The sequence below is a fragment of the Labrus mixtus genome, chromosome 12, assembly GCF_963584025.1.
Source record: "Labrus mixtus chromosome 12, fLabMix1.1, whole genome shotgun sequence".
In the NCBI taxonomy this organism is placed as follows: domain Eukaryota; kingdom Metazoa; phylum Chordata; class Actinopteri; order Labriformes; family Labridae; genus Labrus; species Labrus mixtus.
In genome coordinates, this window is record NC_083623.1 from 22,689,809 (window position 1) to 22,715,905 (window position 26,097).

The 26,097-nt window shown below is 42.1% G+C and overlaps 1 protein-coding gene across 4 annotated transcripts in view; it reads left to right on the top strand.

The window, feature by feature from the left end:
* Nucleotides 1-26,097, top strand: part of LOC132985292 (kinesin-like protein KIF13B) — a 37,637-nt gene that overhangs the window by 4,407 nt on the left and 7,133 nt on the right. For 3 of the 4 annotated variants that reach the window (XM_061052604.1, XM_061052608.1, XM_061052606.1), the window contains exons 5-39: nucleotides 3,807-3,819; nucleotides 3,921-3,981; nucleotides 4,504-4,596; nucleotides 6,496-6,676; nucleotides 6,854-6,941; nucleotides 7,068-7,202; nucleotides 7,941-8,053; nucleotides 8,439-8,550; nucleotides 9,920-10,132; nucleotides 10,238-10,348; nucleotides 10,766-10,900; nucleotides 10,994-11,124; nucleotides 12,122-12,208; nucleotides 12,328-12,518; nucleotides 12,998-13,229; nucleotides 13,336-13,498; nucleotides 14,559-14,705; nucleotides 15,063-15,212; nucleotides 16,434-16,562; nucleotides 17,330-17,503; nucleotides 17,752-17,909; nucleotides 18,330-18,462; nucleotides 18,716-18,862; nucleotides 18,982-19,011; nucleotides 19,497-19,596; nucleotides 19,943-20,069; nucleotides 20,644-20,699; nucleotides 20,807-20,925; nucleotides 21,013-21,189; nucleotides 21,308-21,400; nucleotides 22,192-22,344; nucleotides 22,578-22,655; nucleotides 23,110-23,166; nucleotides 23,846-23,939; nucleotides 24,084-24,162. In XM_061052604.1, the coding sequence (XP_060908587.1) occupies nucleotides 3,807-3,819; nucleotides 3,921-3,981; nucleotides 4,504-4,596; nucleotides 6,496-6,676; nucleotides 6,854-6,941; nucleotides 7,068-7,202; nucleotides 7,941-8,053; nucleotides 8,439-8,550; nucleotides 9,920-10,132; nucleotides 10,238-10,348; nucleotides 10,766-10,900; nucleotides 10,994-11,124; nucleotides 12,122-12,208; nucleotides 12,328-12,518; nucleotides 12,998-13,229; nucleotides 13,336-13,498; nucleotides 14,559-14,705; nucleotides 15,063-15,212; nucleotides 16,434-16,562; nucleotides 17,330-17,503; nucleotides 17,752-17,909; nucleotides 18,330-18,462; nucleotides 18,716-18,862; nucleotides 18,982-19,011; nucleotides 19,497-19,596; nucleotides 19,943-20,069; nucleotides 20,644-20,699; nucleotides 20,807-20,925; nucleotides 21,013-21,189; nucleotides 21,308-21,400; nucleotides 22,192-22,344; nucleotides 22,578-22,655; nucleotides 23,110-23,166; nucleotides 23,846-23,939; nucleotides 24,084-24,162 (4,260 nt within the window). The remainder of the gene's footprint in view (nucleotides 1-3,806; nucleotides 3,820-3,920; nucleotides 3,982-4,503; nucleotides 4,597-6,495; nucleotides 6,677-6,853; nucleotides 6,942-7,067; nucleotides 7,203-7,940; nucleotides 8,054-8,438; nucleotides 8,551-9,919; nucleotides 10,133-10,237; nucleotides 10,349-10,765; nucleotides 10,901-10,993; nucleotides 11,125-12,121; nucleotides 12,209-12,327; nucleotides 12,519-12,997; nucleotides 13,230-13,335; nucleotides 13,499-14,558; nucleotides 14,706-15,062; nucleotides 15,213-16,433; nucleotides 16,563-17,329; nucleotides 17,504-17,751; nucleotides 17,910-18,329; nucleotides 18,463-18,715; nucleotides 18,863-18,981; nucleotides 19,012-19,496; nucleotides 19,597-19,942; nucleotides 20,070-20,643; nucleotides 20,700-20,806; nucleotides 20,926-21,012; nucleotides 21,190-21,307; nucleotides 21,401-22,191; nucleotides 22,345-22,577; nucleotides 22,656-23,109; nucleotides 23,167-23,845; nucleotides 23,940-24,083; nucleotides 24,163-26,097) is intronic. The other variant, XM_061052607.1, reaches the window with a different exon arrangement.

The window sequence follows — 26,097 nt, forward strand, 5'->3', positions numbered from 1 at the left end:
TTTACATCTCAACCAAAACTCAAATAGATTAGCAAAACAGATTAAAGCTCCTATAAGAGGGGTTTGAGTTGATTTTGAAACTGACTCAAATGAATACTAATGCCATAATATGACCTGCAAACGCAAACAGACCATCAGCAGGAACATTGATTCCGTATCGTTCAAGGCTTGTAAACGCTGCCACAGGGTAGGTATCAGAAGAGGCGATTAAACAGCCTACATTTAAATGATCCACTGCAAAGATTCATGGTGAGCGATATGTTTGACTAGAGGAGGACTTGCTGAATAATTTTTCTCATCAGGAAACACGACTTAACAAAACAAACTTTCCTGACTGAAGCTTTAAGATATTTTTAATAGACCTTCTCAGTCTGCTTTTTTCCCTCCGCAAAAGTGCCGTAACTAAGCTCAGTCGTCATTACATCTTTGTAGATTCATATTGATTCAGCGACGGCGTAACATTCTTGTCTCAGTCTGTAAATTGACATTGTGTTTCAGGCGTTGGGGACGCACAGCACAGTGGGAGCTCCACATTAAACACACAGTCAGACATGCACACACACAGCGCTGTTCTCCCCCGCTGGCTCAGCTGATCCCTTCTCTCCTCTGAAATGCCTTCATTACTACCTCTGAAGACGTTGCAGAGGGGGGATCACTTCATCCCCCTATTACTCCTCCGTGACATTCAGATTGAGGTCGAAACATCATGGGGTGTAAATGTAGCCGCTTTAAAAGGCAGTCTGAGGCGGGGCTAGAGTTAATATATCTTCCTTTTTAATGGCTGTGTGAGAATGTGTTTCAAAACTCAAAAACTTACTCACCATGAAACGTTGATGCACAATGAATATAAAGCTTGTGTGTCTACTCGGTGCATCATACAGCTAGTATGTGTATAATGTATGTTCAGCTATAATGTATCTTACAGCTGAGCTAGCAGCTAACATCTATCTGCTGTAGAGCTTTATGGTGCTGACCATGTCACCCACTGAAGGCTTTTTTCTTTTTACAATACTATTTCTGTAACTGGTTTATTGTGATCTTTTTTAAAGTTGTATTTAATAGTTTTTGCCTTATTGAATATGACAGCTGAAGACAGACAGGAAAGTGTGGGATGACACCCAGCAAAGGGCTGAGGTCGCTGCTACGAGGACCATACCCTCTGTACATGGTGGGCGCGTCATAACCACTAGCTTCCGCCACCTCTATTTTGATGTTTTTAATGTTCTCAAAAAGTGGGCCTGCTGCAGCCACAAGTGAAGCCAATGAGAGTGGTGATGAGACCAAAACAGTTTTGTTCTTGAAAAACCCAAATGTTGAGCTTTAAACATTAAAACACCCTCTAGAGCTGAGAGACACTGCAGAATTGAGAAACACTTGAAGGAACTGTTTCAAAATACAAATAGTTACTTGATCCATTTTAGTTTTAAAGGTGACATATTATGAAAAATCCACTTTTTCAGTGTTTTGAACATATATTTGGGTAACCTGAGTGTCTACTGACCCACAAAATGTGAAATAAACCCATCCAGTCCTTTGTTTGTGGTCTTCATAAGTCTTACAACACAGAGAAATATGCTCCATTTCAAATGTGCTCTCCTTGTGATGTCACAGTGGGATTCTGTTAAAAAAAAATCCCCTCCCCTCCCCTGATATCTCCACCCATGGACTCTATCCCCAGGCTAGGGAATTTCTAGCCATTTTATTCTCGCTACAGAGGAGTGATGTCTACCAGGAAAACTCAGGGGGGCTCATTTCATTTAAAGAGACACACACACCAAAACGGAGCGTTCTGAGAGAGCTGGTTTATACAGGGTCACAAACCTCCTCTGGTGCTTGATTCATGTTATATTTTGACCAAAGCACAGCACAGATGTTTCATTTAGACCACAGGGGACTGTTTGAAAATATGGAAAAGGGGGATAATGTGTCCTCTTTAAAATAGTCTTTACAAGTTTAATAGAATGTAATCTTTACTAGACTAGTTCTTGTTTGTTCTGAAGTGTGTTAAGAAAACATACATAGTTGGTCATTTAAGTCTATAGTGCACATTTATAGATCAATTAATTTGGAAAGGGGCATAAAGCATCATGCAACAATCCTTGATGTCTATGGTTACCTTAATATGTCAGCATTACACCCTGTGATCCATTTATCATGAACTAAATGTAAGACTTTGATTCAAACTGGATCAGTATTTGAAATGCTGTAGCACGAGTGCAACACTACTGATGGCCAACATCGTGAGCCTGCTCCAGGGCAAAGAGCATGTTTGATAAGTATAGGTGAATGTGGTGTTGTTTGATGATGTTTTTAAAGTTTTCTAGTGACGATGGAGAGTTTTAGGATTGTCCTGTATGTATCTCAGGGACACTGAAAGGCCCGGAGGATTTGAGTGTAGCCCAACCCATTCACATTACGCCAAAGAGGATTAGTCACCTTGATGGATTTTTAAGCTCACTATGATTAAACAGCATATCCTTGACACTTTCCCTCCTTACCCCACTGACTTTGACCTGGAATCGTGTCTGGCTTTGCTGCTCCTGTGCTTTTCTTTTCAGTTCACTGTCACTGAACCTTTACGATCATTGATTATCTGCTAAGACAAAAAGTCAAATCTCTTTGATATTATTCATATTATTGAGTAGGCACTCATCTGGGGACTCATACAATATGTGAGCAGACAAGAGCAACATTCACACTCTTGTCACAGTGACTGGGTAAAACTGCCCTGTAGCCTAATTCATGCACTGACTGCTTTACAAAGACTTGGAGTGCAATATGAAAAACACAAGAACATGGGTGGGACAGGCTTCCTTTCACTAAACACTTTGCATGTCAGACAAGAAATGTCACTTTATGCCAGTTAGTCACCCCTCAATTGGCTTTATTTAATTAATGTTAACAGGATGCTTAGAGGCATGAAACAATTTTACAAGATAAAGAAGCAAAAAACTGATGTGACTCAGCAAATTAGGTACGTTTCTTATTCCAGTGCATAAACAAAAACAACAAAGCCTCCTCAAAGGGTCTATGGTTATGATAAGCGTCCAGGTATGAATGTTGGTAACTGTGTAACAGTGAGGTGAGAGTTATGCTGAGTCAACATTCAGCTGTCTTAAAGGGCTTTATATAAAAGCCTGAAGGCTCTGCTTTTCTTTCCCTCCACATAATCTATTGCAGTGGTCTGAATCTTGAAATGGGCTTTGTATGAATGAATGTTGGTATTCTTGCCAAATGGTAAATACGGGCAAGAACATGTTTCTGTTGGTGTGTGAATCCCAAGCAGCAACCTCCAGTGTTGAAAAATGAAACCAATGCACACGTGTAAAATCCTTGCAGTTTGTCGGGTGTCCGCTTGAGGCTGGAGCCCAGATAGTCACATACACACCCCATTCAGAAATGTCTTTTTTTACAGCATAAATAAACATGTTTACAGCCTGGTACAAAAAACAATATAGGTCTGATAAGTTATTGTCCTCATGGGCACACACTGTACGGGGGGGTGAACTTTTTTATAACACATCCGTTCATAGTCAGCCTGTAGTCAGGTTGACTGAAAGTTAGGCTGAGACAGTATTTCCAGCATGGCGGCTGCTGCTGATGAGCCTCTAGAGCCCCCTGACCTAACAGATGGGTGACATCACTCAGGCTTCATCCATTAATATTTACAGTCTATGTTAAACCTAAAGGCCTGAGATAGTGACAGAAAGATTTTAAATAGCTTTTCAGCTGGTTGACATGTTCATGTTTATTTGAACTACAGTCGTTAACTGATGTTTTTATTTTTGTCTCTTTGTCGCCCTCAGGAGTCAGCCAAAGGTGAGTGTTTAAATGAACCCTGAGTTTAACTATGATCTAAGTTTAAGTCACACAGTGCACAATGTACAATACATGTTGAATCTGTTGTGTTTTATCATCAGGTTTTTGCCTTTGACCACTGCTTCTGGTCAATGGATGAATCTCAAAAAGACAAGTTTGCAGGTTGGTGCCTTGCTGCAGTAATGCTGTGTTTATACTCTGCTTAAATTGGTGCATGCTTTCTTTTTTTAGCTAGTGTGTAACTGCTTGGTGACTGATTTCTTCAACCTTATCTCATGACAAAGTGTTTCCTGATATTCTGAACTATTTAAGGAGTCAAAGAGAGGGAGAGCTCAGGGTGCAGGATCAAGAGTTATACCCTCTTAGTTCTGTTTATTGCAGCTGCATACAGCAAAATCATTACCAAGGGAGCTTCTCGACAGTGTAAGGGTTATTTTAGTTTGGCAGCCTGCGTCAGATAAATTGAATCAGAACAAAGTGTCCAGCATTTCTATTCTGGGCTGTTAGCCCTCTGTGAATGTCTCTCCCTTAGGCAACCCCCCCCCCCCCCCCCCCCCCACACACACACACACACACACACACACACACACACACACACACACACCCCTTTTTGCTTTGTTACTAAAGCTGTTTATTTTGCAGTGATTTGAGGTTTTAAATGTGTGTTTTCTGGTATCTGTGCAGGTCAGGATGTAGTATTTCAGTGCCTTGGAGAAAGTCTGCTGGACAACGCCTTCATGGGTTACAATGCATGCATCTTCGCTTATGGACAGACAGGTAACACTGAAAGCTTCCCAACTACGAGTCCTTAGTAATCACTCATTAGAGGTTCTATAACGCTGTCACTGTGTTGTTAAAAGATGTGATCACAAATACTGTTCTTTTCTATTTCTGTTCTATTCTGTTTATTTACTCGAGAGATCACTGAAGAGCAGCCCTCATTTACAGCAACATCGAGACATTACAGAATCAGTTTAAAGACAGACACAAAATCATTAAAAGAACCAGAAGACAGATGAAAACAAGGCCACTCAAATCAACAAACTGGGGGATTTCTAATAAGCTGAGACAATTGACAGGAAAAAGTAAATACTAGAGTGTAACCAGTACAATAATAATTAAGCAAGTGTTAAAAAAATCAATGCAATAAATCAAACACACTGATCTAAAACAGATACCAACAGAGGTTTGGAGGTTTAAAATCAGGTTTCTAAAATGCCAAAAAAAGTAAGAGATTTTTATTGTTTTCAATAAAAGCAATGAAACAATAATAACACATTTCTGAAGTACAATTGGCTACATCGATTTAACTCAGTTGAGCCAAACAGCTCTGCTAAATGAGTGAATGAGTGCCTGACATGTTACTTTAAATCAAAGAAAATATTCAAAGTCAGTAATGGGCTAGTTTTTAATTTTCTTAAACTTAGAAAGGGGGCATTAAGCTAACAAAAAGGCCCGTCTCTGGTATAAGCCTAACCAATATGAATATCACAACACATGCATAGACATGTGCTCAAGGAGCTCCTCTGATTGGCTAAAATGTTCCCTCTACGCAGTGTGCTCATTGGCAGGGCAAGCTAGAACATGTCTTCAGCTAGCAGTTATATGGTTAGGTAACGTGCTTTACTGGAATAAGAGCTCAACAGTGTGGTTACTTTCTTTTTCTTCACAGCCGATTCGATTATTAGCCATAATGTCATAACCATCTGAGGTAGACTCACCCCGAGCTGCCTGTGTGTGAAACTGTGGTGTATGCTCCTGTAGAAGATCATTGAGTGTCACAGCGACATCTCTGATTGGTGGAGCTCACTGTTACCATGGCAACAATTCCTGCCCCTCAGATAGTTAGCAGGCTAGTTAGTTAGCTAACGTTAAATGTACTAATAACCTTATGCCGCTGTAAAAGTAATTTTTATATTCACACAACACAAACTAGAAAATAGTACAACAATTGTATTAACAGTATAAACACTTTAACAACTACATGAGTTACTTTTAAGAAGACGAGAAATCATTCCCAATGGATTGTGGGATTTGTAGTTTCTCGACTCCAGAAGAAAATGACGTACACCGACTTGTACCCTTTCCTTTTTCTCTGTTTCTTTATGCCGTTTTGGCGCTGAATCAAATGCACTATAGTCACAGAGTATATGGGTAGCTGGTTGTCATGGTTCCAGGCTTCCATCTCTTGATTTAAGGGACTTGTAAAATGTCAATGGAGGATTTGAATGGGGGAATTTACTTCTGGAACCAGAGTTGCCGAAAAAAGTGGGCGTTCACTGTTGAGCTCTTATCAAAATACTCTGAGAGATATATTAGTTCATAGTCAAAAATTATCTTAATTTCTTCTATATAAATTACATACACGCTAACAAAAATATGCTAGTAGGGGAGGAAGGTTGGGGGTGTGTCGCTGGAGGAAAAGTGAAGGCTTCAGTTTGGCGACATCTACCTGATCAAAAAGTCAAACATTGTTCCTAAAGAGACTTTTTTAAAATGTTAAATATAATCAGCTTTTGAAGCTTTATTCATTGTTCTGCATTTACAGTCTGAGTTAGGCATTAAAAATGAATCTGCTTCTTGTTCCAAACATCGTTACATTTTGTCTCTTGCATTACTTTTTGTATTTTCTGCTTTAGTATGTTTTATCAATGACCCGTCACTGTGCACCTCCAGGCTCTGGGAAGTCATACACCATGATGGGCTCTGCAGAGCACCCTGGTTTGATCCCTCGGCTCTGCAGCTCCCTGTTCAGCAGGACGGTGCAGGAAGCGCGGGAAGGAGAGAGCTTCACCGTGGAGGTCTCCTACTTGGAGATTTACAACGAGAAGGTCCGAGACCTGCTGGACCCTAAAGGGTAAGGGAACTGGAACACGGAGTCACATGAAGACCAGACTTTGACAAGTCTACCTGTGCTATTTATATGTTTGCTCTGAAGTAGAGGGAACACGGCTGTCCATTTTACTCATATTTTTCATTAGAGAAGGACGGTGTAAGAGTAAAGAAATTAAACGGCGTCTTCATCTCTCTGTAGAAATCGACAGACACTGAGAGTGAGAGAGCACAAAGTCTTTGGGCCTTATGTCGATGGCCTCTCTCGCCTGGCTGTGGCTAGCTACAAGGTATATGAACTTTATTTAATATATGCTTCATACCACTGTGTTGCCAAGGGAAACAAGGTATTTCATAAAGTATGGGATTAGTCAAGACATTGTTGTTTGTATTTGTGGCGACTGTGTCTCTGACAGGACATCGAGTCCCTGATGTCAGAGGGAAATAAATCTCGCACTGTGGCAGCCACGAATATGAATGAAGAGAGCAGCAGATCCCACGCTGTGTTCAACATCATCCTCACACACACACTAATGGACCTCCAGTCTGGGGTAAGACACATCAAGCACACTCACTAAACTGTTGACCACTAACAGGATCGCTACCCGACGCCCTCTTTTATCATTTGACCCGTTGGACTTTGTGATTTCCATGTGATCTCGGATGTTTGAAATTCCAAGTTCCCGGTCTGATACGTCATCAGGAACGCCCTCCTGTAGTTGGAATTCCGACTTGGAAACTCTTCTACTGAGACACTTCAGTAGTCCGAGTTTAAATCCAACATGGCTGCTACATTTAGTAACGTTTAAGTTGTTGTGTTCATTAGCAGCTTAGTCCTCTTTTAGTCTAGTTAAATCAGTCACACCGATAGTATGGTGCAACTTCTCTCTGTGGATGTTGTCATGTTGTTTTCATGCGCAAACTGTCACGTAGATCGTTGTTATCGCCTGGTGTTAGCTAACAAAACAAAAAGTGGGGATCCCATGTTGTTTGTCCGACTTGCCACTGGAACGCTGTTAACTCGGCTGTGAAGTCATTCCTAGCTCCGTCAGAAGACGAGAAAAGCGCTCTACAAGCTCAAGTCCATTTACCATTGAATATTCTCACTTCCTTGTTTGCACCTTTTCTCAACTAAACATGTGTTCTGGTTCATATTCAGTCAATGACTTTAGATTCAATATGAAATCATCAAACCAGTCTTCAGTGAACTTTCAGTCATTGTAACTGGAAATATGTTAAAAGATGTTGACCGCTGTATGTTTCTGCATGTCGTCGTGCGTCTGCTTCAGACGAGTGGAGAGAAGGTCAGCAAACTGAGCCTGGTGGATCTGGCTGGCAGCGAGCGAGCAGCGAAGACCGGAGCAGCGGGGGACCGGCTGAAAGAAGGGAGCAACATCAATAAGTGAGTCAACAAGAAGAGCCATATGAAAGACCCTCTGTGATCCGGAGCAGAGTGAAGTGACCAAGCTGTAGATCATCCAGATGTGATCGTGTTTCACTTTTCATCTTGATTGACTCTGTGATGTCATTACTGTCTTGTTGAGGCCTTGTTCATCTGATTAGTTTATCTTTATGCTGGACAGGTTTCCTATTTCCTCTTTCTAAGATAATAAAGAGATCACATACTAATACAACAGCAATAAGTCAGCTTGTTTGAAATCTTATCATCCATTATAGGCAGCGATGGCCTGATGATCTGTGCTACTTCCTGTGTGATTCTATCACCATAAACACTTTCCGCTTCCGCCTTGATTCCCTGAATGATCCTGTTCTTGTGTCCCCTCAAGGTCTCTCAGCACGCTGGGTTTAGTCATCTCGGCCCTGGCTGACCAGGGAGCAGGAAAGAACAGGAACAAGTTTGTTCCCTACAGAGACTCGGTGCTCACCTGGCTGCTCAAGGTACTAAGAAAAGAAAATAACAAACCTTGTTCATAGTGGTTCCACCTTCAGCAAACAGAAGATACCTGTGTGTAGTCAGGGACAACAGAATATGGATTGTAATTTGAAGTCCCAGTTGTGTCAATTTCCTAGTTATTACAAATCACTCTGCAAAGTTGAAAAGCAGCTCTATGTCTTTAACTAAGGATTTCAGATAGCTGTTTTGTAAAATTGTTAAATGTTACTTTCTTAATCTTGCTGAAACGCAGATCCATCTGTACCACTCCAATCTCATAGATCAGATCTTTTAGGGCTGCACAATAAATCACAGTTGTATAGTAATAATAATATGAACTTTTGTAATAAACACGTCACAAACGGTCGACTTAATCGCAATAAATACGACGATGTGTCTACAGTTTGCAAACAAGCACTGCTATCTCACTCAGCATGTGTACATTTTACACATTTAACACCAGTTTCATGCAGCCAAATGAAACTCAAGCCAGTTATCAGCTCCCCTCAGAGTAAATGTTGCAGATTGAGTGGTAAAAAAATGCTTTATTGAAAAAAGTGTAAACTTGAACTGTAACAGGTTATACATCATTTAGCACCTGATAAAAACATCAATGTCTCATTGAGGAGGTTTAGCTCTCTGCCTCGCTAGCTAAAGGGACTTATGACTTGTTAAAATGTAGCATCCTGTTCTTCATTCCTCCCAGTTTTCTCCAAGAAGTACCCCTTTGACCCCACTCTAACTTAGTTCAGCCCTACTTTTACCTCATTAAGGAGATCTATTCTGCTGATCCATATTTTAATACATGCGTGTAATGTTATGTCTCAGCAACGTTCTTATAAACAAAAGATACACAGCTGTTGGTGTTATACCGGACGTGGTTTCCTGCTCCTCTGAACGAGACGTTGCGAGAAATTCACAAGACTTGACGTCAGGTTCTGATGACGTATTAGAGCAAAGCATGGAGCAGAGCTGTAGGACATACTCACCCCGGCAGCTCTTTCAAAGGACACGTCCCAACTGGAAGCTAACTCAAATAATCCTGCAACTCCAAACAGAGCTGGCGAATTAGAGGAAAATGGGCAGATGGGGAGGGGGGGCCTTAAAGAGACAGCAGCTGAAATGAACCGTTCAAGGCAGAGGCTGAAATTAGGGATTTTACTGACACCAGTATCAGATAAATAAGGAGGTTTTTTAGCTATACATCTTACAGCGCTCAAAACTCAAAACGTGTCCCACACTGACATGATTAATAGATCTCCTTTAAGCTATTCTTTCTCCAAAGCCAAGTGTTTGATTTTTCTTCAGTAACTGTTTTTGAGCTGTGGCGTTGTCACTGGTGTAAAATCAGTGTTTTTGTTTTTTTACCCGCAGGACAGCTTGGGAGGGAATAGCCGCACAGCCATGGTCGCCACCATCAGCCCTGCTGCAGACAACTATGACGAGACACTGTCGGCCCTGCGTTACGCTGACAGGGCCAAGAGCATCGTCAACCATGCTGTGGTCAACGAAGACCCCAATGCCAGGATTATCCGAGAGCTCAGAGAAGAAGTGGAGAAACTGAGGGAGCAGCTTACTGAAGCTGAGGTACGGATCACTTCGGCCTGCTGCTGGCCCGTACTGTAAATATTGAATATTCTACATATCATGGTAATTTTTGAAGACTGATAGAAGCTGCATTACACTCTTCAGTCTATGAAGGCTCCTGAGCTGAAGGAGCGGCTGGAGGAGTCGGAGAAACTGATTCAAGAAATGACGGTCTCCTGGGAGGAGAAACTAAGAAAGACGGAGGCTATCGCACAGGTAACAAAAAGAAATGCACTTTAGACTTTTGCGTATTACTCCCTCATGGATAAAATCGGAGGTGCAGACCTCGGTTTGTTGGGAGATACAAGTAAGATCAGGGTTTATCATACCAATCTGACCCAAACCGGACCGCTTTGTGGAAACGGGGAGTAGACTACTTTATTCAAAGTGAAGTGGTATGCATTCAAATGAACAACATGGTCACTGCATGTTTTGTCTTCCTTCAGTGCGACTCAATGAGATTTAGACTGAAGTCATTCACTTAGTTTTATTCAATAAGTAGATTATTTCAAACTATTCTTGGGTCTGCTCCCTCTATTTCCATCCTGACACCTTTTTTTAAAAATCCTAGCAGATGAAGAAAAGAAAGGCCAAATCATAATTCCTACGTTAAATATCAAACATTTGTTGTAGGAGCGTCAGAAGCAGCTGGAAAATCTGGGCATTTCCTTGCAGTCCTCTGGAATCCGAGTGGTGGATGACAAGTGTTTCCTCGTCAACCTTAATGCCGATCCCGCCCTCAACGAGCTGCTGGTCTACTACCTGAAGGTACCTGGACGCACACATAAAGACATTTTCTGTTTGAATTACACATAAACAATTTCTGCAACGGTGCATTCTGCAACTCTCCTCTTTGTCTAGGACCACACCCGTGTCGGCTCGGCCAACTCGCAGGACATCCAGCTTTGTGGAATGGCCATCCAGGCCGAACACTGTGTCATTGACATCACAGAAAGCAGTGGAGTGGTGCTCAGTCCTCACCGCAATGCTCGGTGTGTACTTCTCTTAACAATGCTCTTTACTGATAACAACAGATCACACTTAAGAGAGGTCCTAAGGGGTCTTTGAGGAGTTAAACTTGAAGCAGTGCAGCTTTGATTCAAGAAATGTGAAGCTCTTGTAGCTCATTATTTGTGTTTGATGCCCAACTTCTCGAGGCTCTTGTAATCTTGTAGCTGTGTTCCTGTTTGTATGCAGTAACTGCTGGCTACAAGTTTACTGTAATACTCCATATGGTGAATAGAGATTTTTCTCATTTGAACACCCTTCAGTCAGTCAGTCCTTCCTCTCACGTCTGCAGTATGTGCAAAATGCTGCTTCAAGATTTCCAACAGGCACACGGAAACAGGAGCACATCACCCCTGTCCCCCCCTCCCTTCACTGGCTCCCTGTTGATTTTAGAATTCACTTTAAAATTGTATTACTTGTTTTTAAGTCACTGCATGGTGAAGCCCCCTCTCATCTATCAGAACTTTTAAACCCTTACAGCCCAGGCACAATCACTCTGGTCCCTGAGCAGTCTCTCTCTGTAGTCCCTCGAGCTCAGCGGCCAATCAGAGGCGACCACACCTTTTCAATTGGGGGCCCTCCGTCAGTGCAATCAGTTGCTTTATCAGGGGTGCTAGCTCATTAAATTTATTCAAAGCACAGCTCAAAAATCATCTGTTCCCCCATGAGCTAAAACAAATCTAATATTTGATTTAAAAAAATGTCTTAATTGTTAGTTTATCAATGCTATTATGAGCTGAGGCTGTTTTTAAACGTGGTATACAGATCAACTTGACATCTACACACCCTGTCCCTCCTATTGAACACAATCATTAAATTATTAAGAAGGTCTCAAATCTTACAGGACTTGAATGAACACTGTGGTCTACTGTTCTACTTAAAACAAATCTATGAAGGTAGAAAAGATATTGAGCGGTGTGTACGCTACCATCTCTCAGTTCAGACGTCTCATTTTGTATAAATCTTTTTTTCCACTGGTAGAACATGTGTGAACGGCGCTGCAGTCACCAGTCCAGTCCAGCTTCATCATGGTGACAGAATCCTGTGGGGGAACAACCACTTCTTCAGGTTTGTGTTGAATCTGGATCAGTGAGCCGTTTCTTTTCTAACTCTATGGGCGGGGCCGTAATCTTTTTAATGGGATTGTTTCCTCTCGCTTTGTCACATGCTCACCTGCACGTACACAGGATAAACCTGCCCAGGTATATGGTCCAAGCAGCAGGTGAAGATGAAGAGGGCGGGGCCGCAGTGAAGGCGTGTTTGAGCACCGAGCAGCTGGAGGTGGACTTTGATGCGTGCAGTGATGTGTCGAGCGAGCTGAGCTTCAGCTATGAGTTTGCCCAGGCTGAAGTCATGATTAAAGGCATGGGCAACAACGGTGAGTCCATCTGGAAATTACACTGATGATAAATATGGGCTGCATCAGGAAACACGACTAACAGATGTTTATTTAGTAAAGTAAAAAAACATAAACAATAGGTTTTATCTGAGCATGCTTTTATGAGCAGTTGTGGTGAATTGTTAATGATTTAAAAACAGAAACAATCTTCCTTGTGTTTGTCTGACCTTTTAACTCCTTACATCATTTATCTGTGAGACATATTGTCAAAAATTAACAAGGTGTTACATACCCAGCCCATTTGTTCTGGAAGATATAAATCCTTGAAAATGGCTCAAATGTTTTTAAAGAGAAAGAGTTGACAGCCATGCTAGCAGCTCAAGTTTGTTTCAAACAAATACACGCCTCTCATTTATATCTTAATGCTAATGTAAGCCGGCCGGCTTCTTTACAATGACAGGGTCAACATGCTATCTTAAGCACACTCTCAAAGATTACGTCCACTACCTTCTCCTCAGACCCCTTGCAGTCGGTGTTGCAGACCCTCGAGAGGCAGCACGAGGAGGAGAAGCGCTGCGCCCTCGAGCGGCAGAGACTGATGTATGAGCAGGAGCTGCAGCAGCTCCGCCGGCGGCTCACTCCTGAGAAATCCTCCCACCAGCTGGACCCATCAGGCCTGCTGCCCAGCGGATCTGCTGCTGGAACTTCACCTACCTCCCACAAACGCATGCGGCGCTGGAGTGAAGACAGGTGAAATACAATCGGAAACTTCTGCTGATCCCTGTCAAGTCTTTAAGGGGTTAAAGGGTTACAAAGAATCTAAAAAAAAGAAGATGCATTTGTGTTTGTTGTTCAGAGAAGCGTTGATGACTCGCAGCCTGAGGCGCCTGAAGGAGCAGATTGTACGGGCCAACCTGTTGGCACAGGAGGCGGGCTTCATAGCAGAGGAGCTCAACAAGAGAACAGAGTACTTGGTCACTCTGCAAATACCTGCCGCCAACCTGAATGCCAACAGAAAGGTGTGTGTGTGTGTGTGTGTGTGGGTGTGTGTTTCTTGTGTTAAGAATAAAAGCTTTTTTCCAGAAACCCTAACGTTATTACAAAGAACAAGATGTTAAAGCAATCTCTTTTGACTGATTGTTCAAGTAATGGTGCCTATGTGTACCAAGGCTAAATAATCTACACAAGTTCCATATTTAACTACAGAATTTTGCTATTTTGACAATGTGGGCCCGAAACTGGAATAACTGAACCTTCACATTAGTCGTTTTTGCATCATTAAACGCACGTCTGGCTGAATTAGCAGTATCTGTAGTGTTCACACAAAGTACGTCGACTATTCCTGGGTAACTATGACACCGACACCGGGGCTTGCTTAAGGAAATGAGTAATAGAGATATAATTAATGTCTTCTTCTGTGATTTTCAAGTTGAGATAGTGTCATTTACACACGATATAAACCTTCAGGGAATGAGAAAAGGTAGAAAATAACAGTTAACTAAATGTGTCGTCTCTTTATGTGGCTGCACGGTGATGCAGTGGTAAGCACAGTCACCTCACAGAGAAAAAAAGGGTCCTGATTTCAATCCCCGTCAGACCGGAGCTTCTCTGTGTGGAGTTTGCATGTTCTCCCCGTGCATGCGTGGGTTCTCTCCGGGTGCTCCAACTTCCTCCCACAGTCCAAAGACAATGCTCGTTAGGTCAAGTGGTGACTCTAAATTGCCAGTTATGTAAGTGTTGCAGCTTGTCTGTCTCTGTATGTCAGCCCTGTGATGGACTGGCGACCAGTCCAGGGTGTAACCCCGCCTCTCACCCAATGACAGCTGGGATTGGCACCAGCGACCTGGAATGGGAAATAATGGATGGATGGATTTCTTTATGAGTTATGACTTTGAAAAAAGTGAAAAAGTCCGCCTGTAGTGTCTGATTCAGCCATTTACAAACACCTCTATTTTACACTGTACTGCTGCATGTTGATTGTCGATAAGCCCATTTAACTGACTTCTTATCGTGTCCAGAACACTGACAAACATTTGTTTCTTTTACTGCACATATCATCCTTGTCTCACCTCTTGGCAGCGTGATGTCGTACTGAGTGAGCCGGCCATCCAGGTTCGTCGTAAAGGTAAAGGGAAGCAGATCTGGGCTCTGGAAAAGATGGAGAACAGGCTGGTGGACATGAGAGAGCTCTACCAGGAGTGGAAGGACTTTGATGAAGAGAACCCTGTGAGTAAACAGAGAAAGGAGGCAGGCAGACTGACAGAATGCATGTTGTGTTTCATCTGTTTTCATGTATGGATAACTGAGGTGGTATATAAATCTGCTTTTGTTCATCTGTGCCATTTTGTATCCCACTCCCTCATTCACTCAATGTTCAATAAAGGGACCAAAGTTAGACACAGTTGTATCAAAGAATATGCAGATGCAGTATCAGGGAACATTTGCTGAACTGTAATTTTTTAGTTAATAAAAAAATAATTATAATTTTTGATGTTTCGATGAATTTGTTTGGACACTAAGGTGGAAAACAAGTGATTTAATCGTCTTATTTCTCCCCTCTCTTACCTTTTCCTACCAACCCAGGTGATGAGGTCCTATTTCAAACGTGCTGACCCGTTCTTTGATGAACAGGAGAACCACAGTCTGATAGGAGTGGCTAACGTCTTCCTGGCCTGCCTGTGCCATGACGTCAAGCTGCAATACGCAGTACCCATCATTAACCAGAAGGGAGAGGTAGGAGCCCGTGATCTGTAGTCTGATACTTAAAAACAAACGTAAGAAGAATGTAAGCAGCTCTTTTTGTAGCTTACTATATGAGTGTGTATTTTTCTTTATACGCCTGTTACACCTTAATACAGAGAATTGGCATCTCAATAGACTTTGACTCTCTCTTTACTGCTCCCGTCAGCAGCTGCTCTGACTTCTTAAACCTCTGAAAAATCTGAATATCCCCGCTGAGTTTGCCACCTGAGCAGCTAACAGACAAAGCCATGGGCTGTTGATCATTGTGAAACATTTTGCAGCTAAAGATCAAACGAAGTTCCTTAAAAAAATTAGTGAGATCTAAGAGAGAGTGAATATTTGACTTGTTCATCTGGTGATTGGAAACAAGGTCGATATGAATCAAACCACAACCTCCAGTGTTGAAAAATGAAGCCAATGCGGAAGTGCAAAATCCTGCAGTCCGTCAAATGTCCACTTGAGACTGGCTGCCAGAGGCCTGAAGGTCACATACACACCACATTTACAAAAGGCAGTTTTTACATCATAAATGAACATGTTTACAGCCTGGTACAAAAGAGTAAATATTGACAGGCGGGCGTGATGTAACTTTTTGTAAGGAGGCTTAAAACCCGTCTCAGCTCCATCTCTCAGCCTGTTGTTAGGTTGACTGAAAGTTAGACTGAGACAGGATTTCCTGCATGGCGGCTGCTGCTGATGAGCCTCCAGAGCCCCTTTTAGTAACAGATGGGGGGCATCACTCAGGCTTCATCCTTAAATATTTACAGTCTATTGTATGAATGTTCTAGATCTGCTGAATTCTTAAGTAAACACATTTCAACTAACACGTTTGCTTGCCAACTTAAATACAACTTTTAATTATTCAATAATTGAATAAGGATCAAAACAGAGCTGAAAGAACCTTAAAAATGTGAAAGAGGAATTATTTACAAGTGATGTTTGAATTAATTAAGGAAGGAAAGAAAAGTCAATAATTATTAACAAATTACAAGTTGTGCCAACAAACCCTCAGTCATGTTGTTTACTTTACATCTTTTGAATCCTGTGATTTTCAAAGATGTGTTTTATGTTCTGTCTGGTCGGGTCAGGTCGGTGTTAATCTTTAGTTACGTTCCATAATGTAAAGACATATCTGTGGATTTATTTGATTTTCTATCGTCAACAATGACTTCAGCCCACCAATGGTGTGTTTTTTGTGTGTGTACGTATCAGATTGCAGGTCGGCTGCATGTGGAGGTGTGGCGGGGTGCAGAGGGCTCTGAGGAGGGGGTTCCGAGGCGGTCTGATTCCCAGCAAAGCAACACGGACAGAGATTCACAGGAGCGCAGGCTGAACTGTGTGGTGAGATCATGTAGATGTAGATCAAACGAGGAGGTTACTCAGGGAACAGAATCTGACAAATACACCAGGATTCTGCATGTTTACCATAAATATGAACAGACGGTTTATTTTTGGGGCTTTTTATGCCTTTAGTTTAGAGATAGGACCGGGGATAGACTCAGAAATCAGGGAGAGAGAGAGAGTGGGGAATAACATGCAGGTAAGGAGATCGAACCCGGGCTGCCCCGCCCAGGGGACCACAGCCTCCATGCATGGGGTGCGTGCACTAACCACAAGGCTACCGGCGCCCCATTTACCAGTCTTTTAAATTGTACGTAGGTTTCGTTAAATTGTACGTAGGGTTTCTATTCTTATTCCTGCACAGATTAAGAACATATTCTTGGTATAGGTCAAATTTTTTATTGTACAGCGATGTAGGTTTTTTTTTTAATCTTCATTCGGGTTAATAAAGACATACAGTATGGGAGGGGGAACAGCGGGTGTTGTTAGATGTAACAAATGTTTCATGTCGAGTGTAAGCTGCTACTGGATGTTTAGAATTTCCCTCAGGATCAATAAAGTTCTTTACTGTAGAAGTGAGTTTAATTTTCAGAACAACACGTTTCTATGGCAACCTTTGTATGGGAAGCTAATATATATTCAGATTGTGTTTCCTTGGTACCTGATAACCACACTAACAGAAACAATGTTGACATGTCATGGAGTCTGTCTCTGAATATCTCTTAAGGCACGAGGTGAATGAATTTCTTTCCTCGTCTCACTCTCAGGTGAAAATCCTCCAGGCCAACGGTTTGCCTCGTCACCTGTCCAACTTCGTTTTCTGTCAGTACCACTTCTGGGGTCTGAATGATGTAGTGTTCATCCCCCCAGAGGTGGCGCCATGCACCCCTTCCTCCACTTCCAAAGACCCTCAGTGCACTGTGGTCTTCGACAGTGCCCATGTAAGACTTTCCATATTTAAGAGACACACACATGCACCTGTGTATGCTGCCCCTCCCCCTCCATCTACTTGTTGTATGCACTTTTTAATTAGTGTATTGATATCTGTAAGTTATGGTATTGTTGTCAGATTGTACAATAGAAAAAGAGTAATGTCACAATTAGTCATTCAGGTCATTCATAACAAGCTGCGCTGTGGGTGTAAATGATAAAACATCTCGTGATTGTTCTTTTATTGCTCACTTTCTAGGAGCTTTCAGTGTCGGTGTCTGAGGATTTCGTGGAGTTTCTGAACGATGGCGCTGTGGCTATCGAGGTTTACGGCCACAAGCAGGCCAACCATCGCCGAAACCTGGCACTGTGGGACCTGGGAGTGATTCAAGCCAAGACCCGATCCCTCCGAGAAAGGTTTAAATATGCAGAAATCAAAATGAATAGTCTTATGTTAGATACTTTTGGTCTCAATGGCAGATATTGCAGTACATTCATGGTTAAAGTGTCTGTCACTTTAAATGAAAAAATGAGAAAACCCTCCTTTGGATATATGTTTTAAAACTTTATTGAGTTTAAAAGTTAGAATCTTCCTGCTTTCTGTGGAGCTTTAGGAGGAACAGTCTTAGAACTGATCAGCTTTCATCCAATAACAATTTATCATTTATGGCAAATATCTGGTTGTAGAGAATACTTTTGACACAACAGTCCTATCATAGTTTTTGCCCTGATATCAGATACTCAGATATCACTACAAAATGTTAGCTGTCTCCAGCAGATTCTAAACCAGTGTTATGAATGAAAGATTGGTGATGTGTGTCCACGCTGTACCTGAAGGTGGAGTGAGGTGACCCGTCGGCTGCAGTTGTGGGTACAGCTGATGGAGCTGAACGAGGCAGGAGAGTTTACAGCAGTGGAGGTTCTTCCTGCTAAAGACGTGCGCACTGGAGGAATCTTCCAACTCCGACAGGTATCCTAATTCTTTCAATGTTTGTGGATTACATTTTTGGAGGGTTATTAGTCAATTTTTCTAGGTGTATTTATGTTTACATTCAAAGTGGCCGTCACAGTGAACTGATGATCCTAACTTTAAAAGAACTTTAAAAAGTCCTGCGTCATGAATGTACGGCTGTATGCTATTATATCAATCAGAAACAAATCTACAGGAGTTACTATCTTATCTACCCAAAGCTTTATTCTCTCATGTACATCTCTACCTCCAGGGTCAGTCCCGTCGGGTTCAGGTGGAGGTGCGTCCAGTACCAGACTCGGGCACAATGCCCCTTATTGCAACCTCCATCCTCTCAGTGTCCATTGGAGACGTCAAGGTCAGGCAAATGCGAAACTTCAAAGGCACTGAAACGCACCAGGTGAGGAGGAAGTAAAAACATCCTTTTGTTTGCTGGCTCAAAATGTGTTGTACACTTTATTAGGTTTAGCACCATGGCTGTCGACTTTTCAACGTTTTCTCTCTCAATTTAAATTCCAGGGTGCTGATGAAGAAATGGACAGCTACCAGGTTAGTAAATGATCAGTAAAGAAGACGCATCAGATGACATTTTTTTATTACTAAGAAACCCGGCCGTGTTTATCCTGTGTAAACAGTGAAAAGTGTTGGAACATACTGTATATGTATGTTATCTTCTATTTGTGGTATGACTCCAACCAACCTCCCACGCAACCCTGGATGAGTACAGACGGCTTGTGTTGGGCTGAGGATTTCACTTTTAAATGTGGTGTGTGTGTGTGTGTGTGTGTGTGTGTGTGTGTGTGTGTGTGTGTGTGTGTGTGTGTGTGTGTGTGTGTGTGTGTGTGTGTGTGTGTGTGTGTGTGTGTGTGTGTGTGTGTGTGTGTGTGTGTGTGTGTGTGTGTGTGTGTGTGTGTGTGTGTGTGTGTGTGTGTGTGTGTGTGTGTGTGTGTGTGTGTGTGTGTGTGTGTGTGTGTGTGTGTGTGTGTGTGTGTGTGTGTGTGTGTGTGTGTGTGTGTGTGTGTGTGTGTGTGTAGGAAGTCGACCTAGAGAGGATGAGAGAACAGTGGCTTGACATTCTCACTCAGAGACAGGAGTATCTGGACCAGCACCTACAGAAGATAGTCTCTAAACCAGGTAAATAAATAAATAAACCTGCCTAAAGCACAAAGAAAATCACTTCAGTACATCAAGGAAATCAGGCTGCATCTCTATCCTCCATTCTCTCTACCTAGTGATGTTTCTGTAGAAGTATTTGGAGTCAGCTCACAATAACAGCTTCTTATTGCTGGGATAAAAAAACGTATTTCCTCCAAAGTAATGATAACCAAACTATTACAACATTATATACCTCATGATCATACATTGTAGGAATAACGAAAGAAACAATCACATTGTTTAAAGTGAAAACTGATTGTCTTCAATGAATATGTTTCTCCTTCACTCTGTAGTGGTGTTTGCTCACCTTTTTGTGTGTCCGTAGATAAGTCTGAGGACGATGTTGAGAGGGAGTCCCAGCTGCTGGAGTGTCGCCTCACACTCACCGAGGAACGCAACGCTGTCCTGGTGCCATCAGCCGGCAGTGGCATCCCTGGAGCGCCAGTTGAGAGGTATGTGTTTCATTTTTAATTTGTTTGACTATTTCATTGTTTAATGAAAACAAAAGGCTTCCTGATCACACTTAGGAGCTACCTCATAATGCTGTAGCTGTGGAGATATATCAACTACACAAATCATGCAAATTGTAACTTCTGCCACAATGAATGGCTTATTTGGGGCTTTAACGTGGACGAAAACTCACCAAACTTCACCCAAAATTCAGCCTCGTGTGAAATTTCCGTATGACACTCATGTGCTGCAGCATGTGCCGGCCTGACACAGCACATGAGTGGACCAGAACAGCATATGCCACTCACATGCTAGTTTTAAAAAATTACCAACCCTGTCTTTAATTCCCACACTTTCATTATTTCCACAATAAATACCTGCAGGTGATGAAGATGCAAACAGAAAAATCCCGAAACACATGAAAGATTTCTCTTCTAATTTGACGTCATGGTATCAATAAGTCATCAGTATTCTACCTCAACTCGAGCTGTTTTCCTGATTTCAAAGTGTCAACTGGTCTCTGTGTAAAGGACTAGGTGTTTTGTCAGTGATCCTTACGATGCTGTTTCTCCACAGAGTACCTGTCCCCGGTATGGAAACACACATTCCTGTCCTCTTCTTGGATCTCAGTGGTACGTTGTTCTCAATGTGTTCATATATTTGGCAACTCTTTTGCTGTAGTCATCAACTTTTTCAACAGCTGTGTTAATTACAATATGATTTCTGTTCATTCATCCAGCTGATGATTTCCAGTCCAGTCTTTCCGCCCCATTGGCTGGGGGTTTGGATGCGTCACTCACTGGAGAGGAGGAGGAAGACTTCTTTGACCTTCATATTGTCAAACACAACGAGCCGGAGGTTGATAGTCCCAAACGTATCATCTACTTAAGCAGATTGAGCACAGATTGTGGGAATCTTTTTAGACATGAACTTTTTGTGTTCCAGGTGAAGGTGGAGGCTTCTTGGGACGCAACAATCCACGACTGCCCCCAGCTGAGTCGCGTCACGTCAGCTGACCAGAGGGTTTACCTGACAGTCAGCACGGTGGTACAGCTGAGCCACCCGGCACACATGCAGCTGTTGCTCAGGAAACGCATCTGTGTCAATGTCACCGGGAGACAGGTGAGGCACGGTGTAGAAACACGTCGGCAGAATGACATGTTTGTTTAGGTAATTCAGATTTACACTCAAACAGAGACGAGAAGATTTGAGATCATGTGGCTGTGTGTTTGTTTGGCAGGGCTTTGCTCAGAGTCTGCTGAAGAGGATGTCTCACCGCAGCACCATCCCCGGCTCTGGAGTCACCTTTGAAATAGTTTCTAACATCCCAGGCGTAAGTGTTCAACCACAACAGTATTAATAGAAAAGAAAGTGTATTAAAGGTCAAATATCCTCTATTTGAGGCCTGCTCAGAACAGGCTCAGGTGAGCTGTGTTTGAAGTGTGCACCATGGGCAATTGTGTCACGCTGAGAGGGCAGAACAAACACCTAGCTGTGGGAGTGTCACCCACCTGGGGGAGGGGTTACTGCCCTTTGTGACTTTTACCAGGTTTCTGCTCGTGGAGGATTTTTGGGTCGGGTAGAATCAGTTCTATCTGAAACTGTTTGCTTGCCCTCTTCTATCACTACTACACCTGTTGGTTTGCTGTTTGCCTGGCAATAGGAGGAGCCGGGGGGGCAAAACAGCCCTGTGAGGGTGCCTTGCAACCGCCTACCTTCTCCGGTCTAAACAAAAGCAGACCATTCAGGAGCAGAATAATAAACTCATAGCATGTTTCCTTAATGTCTGATGATATGGTAAGGTCATATTATGATTTAATTCTGATATCTTATCTCTGGTAGATATCTTACAGATTGAACCTTTAATGCTAATAAGCTATGCATTGTGGTGTTTGTTTCCAAAATGTCCAGTCAAGTCGCTTGTTGGTAACACAATCTGTCTACAGTTGTGTTATAGGATAGTATAATACTTTATTGATCCTCATAGGGGAAATTTGGGCGTTATGTAAGCAGTCCTGTGACAGGCTTGAATATTTCAATACTGGTAACCACAGCATCAAGAGCAGGCATTAAGCACAGTTGTTGGTACTCAGTGCACTGTACTGTACATTGTGATTCCCACAGGACATCCATGGTCCAGAGGACAGGGAGATGCTGGCCCGGCTGGCTGCCAGCACTGAGGACCACGAGTCAGCCGACAGTGAGGCAGCCATCGAGAAATATCTGCGCAGCGTGCTGGCTGTGGAGAACATCCTCACGTTGGACAGGCTCAGACAGGTGAGGAAATAAATCCATGAGAGTCGGGAATGCTGTCTGTAGATTAAACCTTTTGAACATCAGACACATTTACCTTTTCTTTAACTGTATTTCTTTAAATGATATATCTCTGAAGCTTACGCACTTAATGCATTGTTGTCTTTTTTTATTCATAAACGTTTTTAGGAAAATCTCCTAAAGGTTTAATTTAATGAACCAAAGAGTGATACAAATAGAGCTGTGTGTGCGTGTAGGAGGTGGCCGTGAAGGAGCAGCTCGCAGTCAGAGCGAAATCTCCCAGACGCTGCCTGAGCTCTCCAAACATCAACCGGGTAACAGAATCAAGTGCTTTTTTTTTTTCCACAAATAAATAAATGATAAGTTTATGTGTTTTGTCATGTGGTGTGGTTATCTGATAGTGATGTTTAGGTACCCTGAAGAAAAAGAACTGTATCCATGTTTCATCTTTGGTGTGTTTCTAAGGGGTTAATCTAACATCTCTCTGTATCATGGAGCTGTCTTCTTTGTTCAATGGATCTATTATTTTAAGACACTCTGCACATCACTGATATAAACTCAGCATTTTCTAACCCAGCTGGACTGCTGTGAGCTCTAGATGTTTTTCTCCTACTCCTTACAAGGCAGTCCATTATATTTGGCTTCTCGTATTCTGGGGTTCAGGTTGTGTGTCTTCAAACGAGTTCCTTCTTGCCTGCAGTAAACGTGTCTTACTGGTGTTAACCTCTCTCACTAACATCCTGGCTCTAACCCTTTAACCTTTGCCAGCTATCAGCCAGCAGTCTGGACCTCTACTCCTCTTATCATAAGCTCAGTGACTTCAAGGTGAGACGCATTATAAATGTGCACTAAACTGCTTATTTATAATGTCTTTGGCTCTGTGTCCACCTATTGTTTGTTTTCAGTGTCTTCTTTTAAATTGTTTTTAATTAGCAGAAAGCATTTGTAGCAGCAGGCCGCCATCTGGAGAAAAAGTGCAACGCCCAGCGTCTTTTTTCTGAGCTCTAAGCCTTTTTTTTTTTTTTCGGCTACTCCGAGTGCTTTGAGATAAAAATCCTTAAATTTTTCAGTAAGGTGCTGTTGATGTCACCGGAGCGAGGAGGATCATGCCATGTACCCACATCCTCCTCGCTCTGTGTCCAGACAAAGTAGGAGGGCAAGCATCCTCCGTTTGCTGCTGAGTGAAGGCAAAAATATAATCTCACATGCAAAATATACAGGAGAAAGCAACGGAGCAGTGTCGGTCATAAAGCTGTGTTTTTAAGAGACTGTTGTCATAAAGACAAAACACGTGCAGCGTTTTTATTCTCAGCACAAAATCACTTCATCCAAGCGCACCAACTGTGCACAGGATGCACAGTCGGTGCTTTTCTGCCCGAAAAAACCCCTCCAGGTGGACACAGGGCCTCAGTCTTTTAGGCTCCCAGTTTGGAGATTTGACAATATGGTCACCCTACCTTAAAGCCATGTGTGTCATCCTCTGGGTCTACTCTTTTGTATGCAGGGCTGGGACAGCCACCAGGACCTTTCTCTGATGCCTTCTTTGGCAAGACGCACACTGCCAAGCTCCGTATCCCAGAACCTGAACCCAGAGACAGGTATGACCGATAGACTCTTCATCTTCCAATAGTTTCTTTCTCTGACTTTGGTTTATATTTCCCTTTTACCTGCATCCTCCTCCGTCCCCTCCATCAGTGCATTCAGGCTTTCCTGCGTCCTTATCTTTCCTTATCTCCCTCCAGTGAAGGCTGTTCCCAAGCCCCTGAAGTCCCTGCTTCCTGGTGGGAAGGAAGATATTAAAGAGCAGACAGCCGTCCATCAGGTACTTTGAGTCAGCATGTAGCCCTGAATATCATTTTAGATTCTGCTCGCTGCCTTATCTGGGATTTAAAGTGTATAACGCATCACTGCAGCCCAAATCTAAATATCATCAGCATCATCAGCAGCAGCTACGCCTATATGTGGTTGTCATAGAAACAGAGTTCTTGTGGCTGGAAACACAAAAATAAATAGAGTATAAATAAATAATGTAAAAATACTTCAGTACTTAAGGTGAGATGTATTTAGAAGTCTGTAAAAATAAGTGATACAGTTTTTATTATAAATGAGTTAAAAAAAAAAAAGGTTTGTTTTGTTTTGACTCAATGTAATGTTTCAAAGGTTTTAAAGCTCTTTTATATAGTCAACAAATATTTGCATTATTTATGTTTTATTTTAGCTAGGTGAGAGTAGACAGTAGTTCTCAGTTTCTGGCTCAGGTAAAAGATCATTGGTGGTGTCTTTGTGTGGTTTGGTCCGATTATGATGATTTCCCCTGTAATGATGACCGTCAGTGTCTGTCATTTCGATCTTTGACCTTACACTTTGCATTGTGGGAAACGGTACACGAGGGAGACTGCTCTGATGCATACTGTGAATTTTCCTAAATCAGTACACTTTCAAGTAGTTTTGGTATACAGTGTAGTTTGGTAAGTGGTTTAGAAATCAGCCCCTGTGTGTAGAGCAGGGTTAATTAGGACCAGGGGATCCTCCTGGCTCCCCCCCCCCCCCCCCCCCTCCCTTTACCACCTCATCATCCACTGATCTCCAATCATGCAACATCAGGACAAACTACACCCACTACAGCTTCTGATTTAACTGATAAACACCTCGAGGCATGTAGAGAAGCTAATCAGGGAAATCATGTGACGTGTTTGGTTGGAGTGGAAAACCATCAGGCGGTTTTGTTGTATTGATTGAGGCCATCTCTCTAATTAGGGACACTAAAAATGTATTTCCACAACACATCAGCCACTTTTTGGAGAAACAAAAGAGCTTTGAGTACAGACGTATACATTTTAGAACATATGAAAAAATGTAATAGGATCCAAACATGTAAAAAGACAAAATCTTAAAATGCACTCTCATTTTAAAAGGCAATCAGAGATCTCCAGACTTGGGGCATTTTCCTATGATTAAATTAAATGTAAAAAAAAAAAAGTATTACAGCATTTTTATTAAAACAGTTAACTTGATGTAAGTATAAGATAGAAAATAATTTAAAAAACATTTGTATATTCATCTTGCACCAAACATTAGAGCACAAACCTTCATGCTTAAAAAAAGGGCATAATGGGAAAAAGTTCAAAGTGGATTTTACCATTTAAAGAGGACATATTATACCCCCTTTTCCACCTTTTCAAACAGTCCCCTGTGCTGTGCTTTGGTCAAAATATAACATGAATCAAGCACCAGAGGAGGTTTGTGACCCTGTAGAAACCAGAACCCCACTGTGATGTCACAAGGAGAGCACATTTGAAACGGAGCATTTCTCTGTGTTGTAAGACTTATGCAGACTACAAAGGACTGGATGTGTTTATTTCACATTTTGTGGGTTGATAGACACTCAGGTTACCCAAATATATGTTCAAAAACACTGTCACTGTAGATTTTTCATAATATGTCACCTTTTAAAAAAACAAGCTAGGGAAATATTAAATGAGGAACAAACGAGGAATGGACAGCTTGTTGCACATTAGCCAATTTGACCAAAATGTGCTTCGATACCCGGGAACAAATGAGGAAGTGATTACTAGTTAACCAGTAGTTAATCCTTAACTACTGGTTAACTAGTACTTACTTAGGTCCTCATTGGTTCCTTTTCTGTTTCCTAGTAACGATGCACATTTTCCCCCATTAACTATTAATGGAACAAAATGTGCATTCATCGTTACAACGGACCAAATGAGGAGCTATCAGTTACTCATTAATGAGCTA